At 49.6% G+C, this 12,007-nt stretch overlaps 1 protein-coding gene across 4 annotated transcripts in view; it reads right to left on the bottom strand.

Moving 5' to 3' along the window:
* The window catches only part of Mbs (Myosin binding subunit), a 120,221-nt gene that overhangs the window by 16,878 nt on the left and 91,336 nt on the right, over positions 1-12,007 (bottom strand). For all 4 annotated transcript variants that reach the window (XM_077672843.1, XM_077672845.1, XM_077672842.1 and 1 more), the window contains exons 14-15: positions 5,565-5,699; positions 4,649-4,753 (exon numbers count right to left, since the gene is read on the bottom strand). In XM_077672843.1, coding sequence (XP_077528969.1) covers positions 4,649-4,753; positions 5,565-5,699 — 240 coding nt within the window. The remainder of the gene's footprint in view (positions 1-4,648; positions 4,754-5,564; positions 5,700-12,007) is intronic.

The raw sequence follows: 12,007 nt of genomic DNA, 5'->3' as shown, positions 1-12,007 counted from the left end.
TTGAGCCGCAATATAGGTCAACCTCCTTACCTTGCAGCCGAGAAATTAGAAAAAAATTACGTACGTAATACCATTTTATTGAAGGTACAAGCACTTTACTGATTATAGCTGTCTGAAATCCTGTCGGATAACTGTCTCTGCCTGGCTATCTCCCGCACAGCAAGTCGTCCTAGGTGGAGTCCAGGAAATCGCTTATGGAGCCCTTCTTAAACACTCGCAAGACCATGCCATCAGTAACCGAGCGACAAGCAGGGGACACCCCTGTGCAGAATGTCGCGAGATTCGGTTTGTGCAGGTGGCCAGCAAACGTCTCGGTGTTGTCCTCCCCCCATCCATTTGTAGAGCCGTCGCACAATGCTCGCTGACAAACATGGCCACCTTGTCCCTCTGTTTCAGGTGCACAGAGCAGTGTGCCCACGAAATGAGGCCTCCTGAGCGTTGCATTCTGGGAGCTACCCCTTCAGCTTATGCTAGTAGTGTGGACATTTTTAAGTGTTGCTGAACTGGTGCCAGTAGGACATGTTGCTGTTGGCTTGGGCATACTATACAACGTTTCTCTTAAACGCTGTTGTGAAATGCCGCTGAGTGCCTTAACTTATCTTGAGCAACAAGGAAATAGCACGCACATGCTCACTGATGAGAGAAATTACACAAAAAATGGTGCGAGTCCGATTGATGTCGGTGGCAATGGTGCCTTTGCGGTTTGGATGGGCCCCACGGTCTGTCTGGTTTCCAGATGACAACATTATGCCAAGGACCGGTATATGGGTTGAGAGTAAACTTTTGAGCAAATATTCTGGTAAAAAATCTTGGCCTATTCCGACTTATACAGTGCACTGAGTGAGATTTTAGCCTGCACAAAGAAAAGAAGGAAAGGGTTAGGCCGAATTTACCCAGTCTGCCAAAAGTGCAGAGAAGAAAATATAGAAAGCATGCAAGAACAGCAGCCAGCAACGTTAAAAAAAAAAAAAAGAAATAAGAAGCCATTCAAGCTGAACTTAAAAATGTGTTGTCCCCAACTCAAGAACCCAAATTTTAAAATATGCGACACTCAAAACGAGGCCTACCACATCGCACATGAACTTTATGCTAGAAAGTAAAAAAAAAAAAAAAAGTCTGATCGCCCAACGCGTGCTCCATAAAGTGAACAAAAAAAAATTCTTTGGCTAAGCAATCGATTCCGAAATAAAGCAGCAGCACGAGAAAAGCCAAGCCTCAGCACATTTTATGGCAAGCAGGCAAAGCGTTAATAAAACACAGACGCTTGAAATGAGGACAAGGCCAACAGCGGGCCTTTGCACGGGAAAAACGAAGGGCACATTTAAAAGCAAGGGCAACAAAGCTGTGTGGACAGAAACACAGTGGAGGTCTCGAAACGCTGACATCTGCGCTCCTCTTTGATGCTCATCGTTAGCTTGAGGGAGCGATCACTGTGGCAGAACTAACACACACAAATGCTAGCTCCTACGGCTTCTGCTTGCACACAGGCGCATTGAAACATTCACGTAGCCAATGTGACGTCGATATCGGCCAACATTTCACACTTTTTGCACCCTGGCGCCCCCACAGATAACTATCAATTTTAAAGGGGCCGTGAAAACAAAATACAGGTTCGGTTCTTTAAAAGGACTGCTTTGTCGTAATTATAATGATACAAATTTTGTCGGAAACTTCCAACGGTTAATGGCGATGTTAAAGAAAACGTACAAAGCAGAGCCCAGCCGATTTCCGGGGATTTCTCTCTGATGTCACAGAATCGCGTTTGCGATTGGCGCCCACCGACCTAAGTCATCGCCAAGAAACATGACCGGGCAATTGCAGCGAGACCCCTAGTCCCGTTTTTATCACATCAATCCTAACGTGCAGTTTAAGTACCACACTGGTAACCCTTTCTGAAGTGCTAGCCACATGTGGCTCCTGCCCACATTACGTCACTCCAGCACAAGGTTTGAAAGTTTTTCGATATTCCGTGAGTTCTTCTCGGTGAAAAAAAGCATCTTCCGTGGCTGCAATGGAGCTGAGTGAGTTACTAACAGGCTTGCACTTTCAAATTGTAATCTCTAAGCCATTTGCGTTTTGTAACAAACTGCTGTTTGTGTGTTTGTGCTGCCTGGGGCTAGGGGCCTAGTCAGGCGACTTTAAATGTCGCCTTTTGGCATAGCCCCAGGGCAACCTCCTTTTGTTGTCGAAATAAACAATTCAATTCAATTCAATTCAATTCAAACGGAACAAACTTGTGCTTGCCTTCGTGGCCCCTTTAAAAGACCTCCAGCTCTCTGCCTGCCAGCACAGCAGAATTTCTATCTTCAGCGAGTGGAGGCAGACCCAAAGATATAGGGCCGAATGAGTGAAAACCCCAGCCTTAAAAGAGCTAAAAGTTTCCGATGTTGATAATGGAAATTTAGGTGCTGCTTGAATGTTGTTGTACCCCAGTGCCACTCACAGGGTACGCATGCCCGACTCCTTTTGGGTTACGCTTAGCGTAAGAGCCCAGTGTGCGAAAAATAATTTCATGGGGAAAAAAAAAAGAATGGGCATCGACTCTGTCTGCCCAGGGAATGCACCCCACACTTCTAATTTTTTCACAGAGAAAAGAGCAGGTTTGTTGTTAACTTAATACTGTAACACAGATAGAAACCAATGCCGATTACTGAATCCCCACCCAAAGCACATATCTCAGGAGTCAACTGCCTTTTTCCATATACAGTGATATCCCACTACAACAAAATTGACAGGATGTACAAAAACTTCTGTTAAGGCAAAAATTGATATTGGCGAAATCTGCCCCAATGCCCACAAAAGGGAAAGAAAAATACCCCCATATACTATCCACATCACTGACACTATAATGCAATCTTTAGAAGAAGGAATTACATGGTGTTCTATGTGGACAACAAAGGTTAAGAGAGCCTTAAGGAGGGAAATGTCACTTCGAAAGATATTGCTGTACAACAAGGCTTGATTACTTGCAGATAGCAGCTAGGTCCAAAGGAGCAGGGCCCATTATCTTATCCTCTGGCTGGGCATTGCTCTATCTGGCATTGGAATTTTATCACGAGCTAGATGGGATAACATAGTTTCAAGAACACAAAATCACTATTTTTGCTTTTGATTAAAGAATGGTTGAAAAACTGCAACAACAGCTGCTCGCAACACATACATTGCGGCACATGGCCTGAAGCGCACGTTCTTGTTATTTCAACTGGATACGGATTGGCTGTAACTCTGGCTTGGCAAGCAGGGCGTGCGCCTCGTGTGTCAGGGCCAGCCACATCATTATCACCACCAAACAATGGCGTCCACCTACAAGTTTGTTTATGGGTAGCGGTGCGGATGCACATTTTTGTTGAACTAAGCGGTGTGGATGAATGAAATATTACAGATGGCTGGCGTTATGCTTATTTCATCGTAAAATAAACTTTCAAACCCAGCCCCAACGAGCGAAAATTTCGCCGAAGCAAAAACAAGCCTGACAAGTGGTTCACCGCAGCGAAAACTTTGTTGCATTGACTTCTACGGCTAGCTGAGGGGGAATTGGAAATATTTCGTTGAAGTGGAAATTTTGCTGAAGCGGTGTTTGTTGCAGCGGGATTCGACTCTAGGTGATGCACCGTGTTCCTAAATTCGAAACTCCATGGCATAAAATGTTGTTCCCGCCACCTAAAACCCCTAGTAACCTGTATGAAAAAACAAATACAGTCAAACCCCATCACAAGAGACACTACCACAAGAGACACTTGGTTATAAGAGCCATTTCAATGAGAACGATTTGGTTGGTTCTATGTTTGCCATGTTAGCAACATCACACACAAGAGACCTTGGCTACAAAGACACGATTCCTGGGTCCCTTGAGTGTCTCTTGTACAGAGGTTTTACTGTAAGTGCTACAGTGTATTTCAACCTTTTCCAAGACCTCACATTTTTCCAAGACCTCTTGCCTTTTACTTGTACTTTATCACATCGCTGAAGGCAGTGGCAATGCACAAAAAATCTTAACGAGTAAAAACCTTCTCTTAGCACTGCCCCATTACAGTGTGTAGCGCAGAGTTAAAGAAGAGGCAAGGCCCCATGCACTTTTGAACTTACCACCCTCCAAGTCTTCCTTGCAAGGCGCACATAGTGCTGCATTAGTAGAAAGTAGGAATTTTTTTTTTCACGCCCATGGCCAAAGAAGGCTCAAACATGTCGCGCTCAAAGAAATCCCCGAAGAAAGCCAAAAAAGTCTGCCCCTTGAAAACTGCCAGCTTTTTGCTTTTAAAGCCAGCCCATCGAATGTCCTAGGCTCCGACAATATCTGCAAGTAACCACTGGTGCATTTTTTCACCTAAAGCCATACCTCACTGACAGTCATTTCGCTGACATTCACCACCACTGAAGTCACACTTAATTCCCCCCACTCGATCCTTGATGAGACCGCAACGAAAAAACTCAGCCCTACTTGTTCTTCATCCTTCAATACCAGCTTATCCACACAAAACCTCTTCTTCCTCCACGAAGCTAACTGCTAACTGAAACCAGGGCGCAACTTTTGAAAATGACCTTTCTCCTCCGCATCCCCCAGTGTTGTTCCAAGGCAAAGTCGAATCCCCCCAGCCCAGCTCCAAGTTTGTTCTAGGGCGCCACTGGGGTGCGCAATCTCCCCACTCACCAACTGTGCCTTCTCGAGCTGGCGTCTCGTGGTGTCGAGCTCGTCCTCAGTCCGCGACAGCTTGCCCTTGAGTCGGTCGTAGTCCTCCTTCAGTTCCGTGTAGAGCTGCGCCCAAGAGACGGTCGACCTCTGGTAAGCTGCAACGCCACTGTTACACAGAGTCCCACGTGACATGTAGACCAGCAAAACACAGCCCTCAAGGCAGAAGAAGAAGAAGAAAGTGATTGTTGGGGGGTGGGGGATGGGGAGATAGTGGCCAATAACTGCCTGACATGGCACCGACACGTCAACCGGCCCCTCGAGGTGGAAAATGGGGCATTGCATGAGGAAGGGGGAGGGGGGAGGGAAGGAAAGTAACAGACACTAGCAAACTAAAACTCTTGCGGTCTTCATGCACCAAAGCTGCACCTGGCCTATGAGGCTTGCTGTATGCAGGGCTCCGGATTAATCTTCGCCACCCGGAGATCTTTAACATGCGCCAAAATCTAGATGCACGACAGGAGTTTTCCCTTTTCACAGCGGCCACAGTGGTTGGTATCAAACCCACGTCCTTGGGCTCAGCAGCACAACGCCTTTGCCACGGAGCCACCGCAGCAGCGATCAGCAAACTAAAAACATCCAGTTCAGCCATGCAGTTCCCCTTCACAATTCCAGTGCGCTTAATAATTAATAACCGGCAATTTAAGAAGTCTGAGGCACAATTATTTATCAGTGGAAGATGCCTGATTGCCCTTGTTAAAAAACAGAGCCTAATGACAAGACCCTGCAACGCTCGCTCAACCATTTGCAACATTTTATACCTTTTCGAGCAAACTTAAAATGCTTTCGCCTATGGAGAACAAAAAAGTCTTGTTCATATTGACTGCTTGCTCACGCCTTTCCAAAGCACGGAGGTCGCCGGAGGTTATGCACGCACCTTCTTGTAGTCCAGCTCGTCGTCATCCTGGAGGCTGGCCGCACTGCTGCTCAGCCGCGACTCCGTCTCCGACTTGGTGCTGTCCGCCAGGGAGCCAGCGGAACCGCTCCGGCCACGGACCGTGTCCGGCACACTCTGCAGCAGTGGATACAACAAGAGCAGGAAGTGAGCGCGAGCAGCGCTGCAAGTTGGGATAGTCAAATTGAATCCAATCCAATCCAATCCAGAGAACAGCTTGCAAGCCAATGGCCCGCAGCCATCAATACATGAGAAAAAAAGTACAGAAGTTTTCACTCAGGTTTCATCCACCCAAGAGATAATATCGACGAGAGAGCAATGCATAAATGAGATATACGTTGCAGCGGTAAGCGTAAGCTTGGAACAATAAGTACAGGAGTCCAAGAAGGAAAAAGACTGCCACTGTTGCCAACTCCACAATACTGGGCCTGTGTTTCAAACGGGTTTGCATTCCCCAAAATATGACGACAGAGGCAAATCATTGCAACGGCCGTCGGCACACTTCTAAACACAGCGGAACAACTCTGTTGTGTTACCTCCAAGAGCTAAATCCTCAAATGTAGGCGTCCACGTTCGCAACTGTGCACGGGCCAAGTTTCCCCCCAGCATCCCTGTACCATCTCGGTTAGTGGGAACATTTAGCTCAGCAGTTTCTCTTTTGATGCCATCCGGGTAGGCTGACAGCCCAGCACATGTGAAACTGGATAAGCCCCGTTATTGTCCCACCTGCAAGATCACATATATCCCCCCCCCCTCCAACCAACACCAGGCTATTCTCAACATCCAAAGGTCACACAATTCCATGTACCCACTACCTGTAATTACAATAGTCTTGTCCACTTATAACAATATCCAAGTGCCAAGGAAATCCCATCGTTATAACCGATAATTGTTATAAGCGGGTTGCGAAATAAAACGATTAACAGAGCTCAAAACATTTTATTCGCATGCCAGCAAGGTGGTACTACTATTAATTTGTGGAAAAGGAGCCACAGTCGGTCACCTTTGTTTGCCGCGTGTGAAGCTAGCGCAAATCTTTTCAATGAGGAGGAAGGAGGAGGAACAAACTTTTATTGAAAAGCAAGACTTTTGGTGACGCTGATGGGTGGGGTCCCTAGTCCAGGACTCCACTGAGTCTGGCCTTCTCCCGGGCCTGGTTGACTAGATGAAGTTGGTCTTCCAGGCTCGAGCTGGCCAGGGCTGCCTCCCATAGCTCAAGTTTTTTCTCTGGTGTTGTATCTTCACGCCAATTGCTGTTGCACTCCCAGGTGATGTGGTATAGTGTGGGAGTGCTGCCGCATGAGCATCTGTAGGTGCTTCACCTAGCTGAGGTCAATGCCCTTGGTGGAAACAAAGTCCCCGAGGGACTGTGTCATGCACTGGGCCTCCTATGAAGAAACTACCTGAGTAGGCTGCGCAACCGCGTCATTAGAGTCATGACTGTTGCACTTTTAGTGCAAAATATAACCGGATCCAATCGCTATATCCGATATCACGCACTGGAGCATTGTAATAAGCGGTTTATTTTCCCATGGAAAGCATACAAAAGCGGACGGTGCCATAGCTGTTCATCGTTATATCCGATATATTGTTATATTCGGTATCGTTATAGGTGAACTGGACTGTAATACATGCGCTTTTCTTCAGTGCAGTTGAAATTCCCCTTTCTCTGACCCTTTTCTACAAAATCAAAATACCATTAACATATCTGTAGCGCAGTATATTGTAAGGGGGAGTGAAACTGCGAATTTTCAGTGTTTTACAGTTGTAACAACCTTGGCCTGTATTAGGGCACATGGGCGATACTCCTATGAAAATTACCGGCGACAACAATGGCAACAGTCTGGTGCTATGGTTGTGTGCCTAGCCGACGTTTCTGTTCCCGTGCCTCCAACAGCAGCTGCTTTTACGCCAGCAAGCAAGAAAATAATCGCGCATGCAAAACAACCTTGTGTTACGGAACGCTTCACGCTTCGAAGCATTGGACAGCGCCGAAAGTGTGTTGCAGCGTGGATCACAGGAAACTAAAAAAAACACGTGACTGGAGCACGGACATAGAGAAAGTGCACTGTGCATCTGTTGCCTTTGCTGATGCAGTACAAAAACACACGAATCCCTGGTCACAAACAGCTTCTCCGCAGAGTTCCTTTTTTCATGTACTTGACCTTACCCATCTCCCCCTCAGCTGTTACCACAGCATCATGCCTCGCAGCAGAGCATACAGGCTCACCGCATGATTAAGGGCAAGAAAAAAAAATTGGCCGCACATCTACTTGCATCACTGCAAGTGTTGTTAAAGACCACCATCTTCTACCATCCCTGACTCTCATCCACCGACCTCTTCTCCCCCCCTGCCACGGTCCACAAAAGGGGGATTGCCGGAGTTCAATTTTGCGGCATTCGCAGTGCTGCGTCATCTGCTGGGGCATGGCGCTCGAGCCACTGGCGCGAGGCTCGGGCCCCAGCCATGTTTGTAGTTCGTGGTTAAGACACTGTCAGTGCAACACCAGTTGTTCTGCTGACGCTCTTCCTCAAATAAGCCTAATATATTTTTGCAGAACTATTCTGAAAAAATGTGTAGTATATTTTCACATTAATGAGATTGTAAATGTTTCACTCACACAATTCTAATAACTTATGGCCGGCCGGCTGAATTGATTACCGCTAGACTAACGGGCCAAATTTTTCGCGCGTCAGTAGCCTTTAAAACAAAGGGTAGGCAAACACCCGCAGACGTGAGACTCACGTACGTAGAGCGTGGCGAGGCCCCCCGCCGTCGTGGTCGTCGGCCTGGTGTAGCTCCGGCGCGACGACGTCGGGCTCAGACAGGGAGACATACGGGCGCCCGCGGCCGTGTATCCGCTCAGTCCCACAGTCGACGAGCGCAGCGGGCTGCGGGGCCTATCGGCGCTGTACGAGCCGGGCGACGGCGACAGCGAGCGGCTGAGCGCCGTGGGCGCCGACAGCGAGCTGTACGGCGTGCCCAGACCCGACGAGTAGCCGCCGTACCGGCCGCTTCCGAAAGAACCGTACGACATGACGCACTCTGGTGATAGAGTTGTTCAAAAAGATCCGACGTTTGAAAAGGCCGCCTTCCAAGTCTTCAGGAATTGAGTGGAAGGCTTCTCCGCGTCAACGTAGATCGACTACGGTAGCTGCGGCGGCTGAACCCCGATACACCGCCGATGGTGATCGTTCAGCGATGCAACTTTGGCAGCCAAGTCAACAGCAGTGACATTAACCTATTACCCTGTCGATTTTCCCCCCTCCGTGCACTGAAATGTGCCGAAGAACGAATCAACGCTGAACGTTCGCTGGTTGTAGTACCGCAGTCGTAAAGGACGCCGACTTGACGATGACAGCCGCCGATGTCCGTAGACGAGTCAACACTTGTCACACGGGTCCTCACACGACCACACCAAGATCGATCAGCGTTCGTCGAACGGCACAAACACGCGACACAAGACGGAAGCCCAGAAGACTGCACACCAGACAGGCACGCTTCGCAAACGTTGAACCTTGTCCTCACGGGCTGGTCTCGGAGGGAATTCTTTCACAGGAGGAACCCGATTCCGCAGGGCAGCAGCAGCACGGGCGGTGCCGGCCTTCAGCGGCCCAGGCAACCGTGTCTATCCAAGAGTGCACGCACAGCGGAGCGATGGAGCGCGTCCTTTCGGATTCGCCGCGCACAACAATGAAGAACCGGCCCCGACCACGATGCGCGCGAACGACCAGAAATGGGGGAAAGGGAACGAAAGGGCGTTATTATTACGACGACGTCGATGCAACGACGAGCAAGGTCGACCGCGCTTGCACCCGTGTTACGCGCACGTCAAAACCCCTCCGAGACGACGGAGTTGGGACGAAGAAGCCGCGTTGGCCGGCGTCGAACCACGCAAATGAGTCTTGTCAAAGCTTATCGTCGCCTATCGCACGAGATGAGCAGACGACAAACGAAGCCCATTTGCAACCAACATCACTGCAGCCTTCTTTTTTCTATTGCCGATAGTCGAGAGTTCAAATCACACGACGCGCCAACAGCAAGGGGGTGGTAGCGCAAACAGACCGCGAAAGTTTGCGATTTTAGGCTTAGCTATGCAACTCGACTCTCCGGACGAATTATTTCGAGGCCGCCGACGCAATCACAGTTTCCGCGAGGCAAAAAGAAGTTGAGATCTTCATTTCGTAAGTTAGCACACTTTTTCCCTCCACTTCTCACGGGTCCGGCCCGATTTCCTCACGGCACGCCGCTAGTTCGGCGAAGCGCGCAGACGATTTCTTCACCAGGCGCGCACGGATGCAGACGACGCAGCCTGGCACAGCAGACGACTTCGCCAGCAGACGACAATGCGACGCTGGGCGGTGGGGGGGAAACGAGCGCAGACGCCTCGCACGCGTCAACCCAGAAAGGCACACACACACACACACACACACGAAGGAAGAGAAAAGCCCAAGTTCCTTTTAAAAATGGCGCAGCAAGTCACATACGCGGCGCACGAAGGACGCGGCAGAAGATCACGCGCGCCACGCAAGTTCGCTTGTCCACACAAAACCCACGCGCGCACACGCAGCAGAACAACGCCGCAAACGATGGGACAGACAACACAGCCGCTGCGTAGAATTGACTGCGAGAGCGACTTGATGGCGTGCGCTTCCAAAAGACCGGGCAAGAGGGGAGAGAGCGATGCTCAGAAAAGGCCCCGAGAGATGAAAGGTCTTCGCCGGTAGACCCCGAAATTTATTATTTTCAGCAATGCCATTTTCTTCTTTCGCTCTCCGACGATGCCCCTTTCCTCCAGCCAGTCTTTTTCCGACCCTGGGCCAGCCCTAGCCGCGCGCGCCCGCTCCTAGGTGTTCGTCGCACCGAAAAACAAACCGAAGAGAAAGTTGAAAGCGGGGAGGGCCGGCTAAAAGGTTATAAATACCCCCTCCCCGAAGCGAAAGGACCCGCACCCTCGCAGCGACCGAAGGAACCCTCGACGTCGCTCGTCCAAAATACGACGTCGGAACGAGCGCTGGGCTTGTCTGCTGTGTGGGGCTTGAAACTGCCACAACAAAGAACCCCACGAGACGACGGACAAGACGACGACAATGACTGCGCGCTGTTATAAACTGGGACTTCAAGGGCCCTGCCAGCCAGAGAACCACCCGTTAGAGGCGCCAGAGCAGACGACACCTCGTTACGTGTCAGCGATGGTACACGGCCTGACCTGGCCTCGTGTGCAGATGGTCTTTGACACCTTTCTGCGCATGCCCCGCGAAGATACGGCCGTTCTATGACCGCATCCAGGTTAGAAGACGCTGCAGTGTCGGGAAACTGTCCCTCGGTGAAAGCTTGAGCTTCCATCGAACAGCAGTGATCGGAAATGCGACAACACCAACTACAATCGTAAGCAAAGTGCAGTATTGGGCGAGTTGGTTATCCATCATTACTAAACAGCGCAACAAAACCACGGACTTTAGCTGAGGTACACAGGACGAGCGCTGACTTTTGAGGTTCCTTGACCTGCGACTGCAATTTTTTGAGAACCACGTTTGCTGGCAGTATGAGCCCCGCAGTAATAAGCCACTACTTCCTTTCTCATCGGGTCACTCAAAGCTGGTGAAAAGGGCGATAGTAAAGATGTGCCTTACTAATGCACTAAGAAGATCGTGCCCCCACAAGATGCAGGATAGCATCCATGCACAAGAAGCGCGCCTGCATAGCTCTGGCTATCCACATGACGTGGTGACGTCTGTGGCGGGGCAGGTTCTGAGGGAGCTGAAGAAGAACCGCCGCCGGAGCGAGGGCGAGGCCACGGTTGTGGTAGAAAAGGAAAAAGAAAAAGGAAGGTTGCAGTGATTCCATACATACATAATATAGCCCATAGGCTGAAAAAAAATAGGGAATGCCGCTGACGTACAAGTGGTTTTTTCCGACCCTCGCAAACTGGGGGCCCTTTGCAAAAAGACGTACCTCCCGAGAAAGGATTCCCACAAGTGCTCCATTGAGCACAAAACGAAGTTCGTCTCATGCGCAAAGTCGGTAATCTATGAGATTCCTTTGCCATGCGGAAAAAAGTACGTGGGCCAGACGGGAAGGTGTCTTAATACAAGGCTCCGGGAGCATAGCAACAACGTACGAACAAGTGTCAAAGGGCAGTTAGGCATTCACTGCCGAGATTGCAAAGGCACCACCGGAAAGTGCGTTCCCATGTTAGACAAATGCGAAGTCATTCAGCGCCATAGTGACCAGATGACAAGGGAGATAGTGGAGGCAGCGAAAATTGCTAGGTTGGGGGAAAATTGCGTCAGCGTACCTTCGGTTGCTCTGTCAGCCAAGGAACTTGATTTTTTACAAGGGGGAAGGAACGCTACATAGAAAGTAATCTAGGGGCGCAACACGTGTGTCATGGCTTGAGAGGCTTATTATGATTTCAAGTGCG

The sequence above is a fragment of the Haemaphysalis longicornis genome, unplaced genomic scaffold (assembly GCF_048455015.1).
Source record: "Haemaphysalis longicornis isolate Haplotype H1 unplaced genomic scaffold, Haemaphysalis longicornis Haplotype H1 scaffold_6, whole genome shotgun sequence".
Classification (NCBI taxonomy): domain Eukaryota; kingdom Metazoa; phylum Arthropoda; class Arachnida; order Ixodida; family Ixodidae; genus Haemaphysalis; species Haemaphysalis longicornis.
This window is presented reverse-complemented; position numbering and strand designations above follow the sequence as displayed.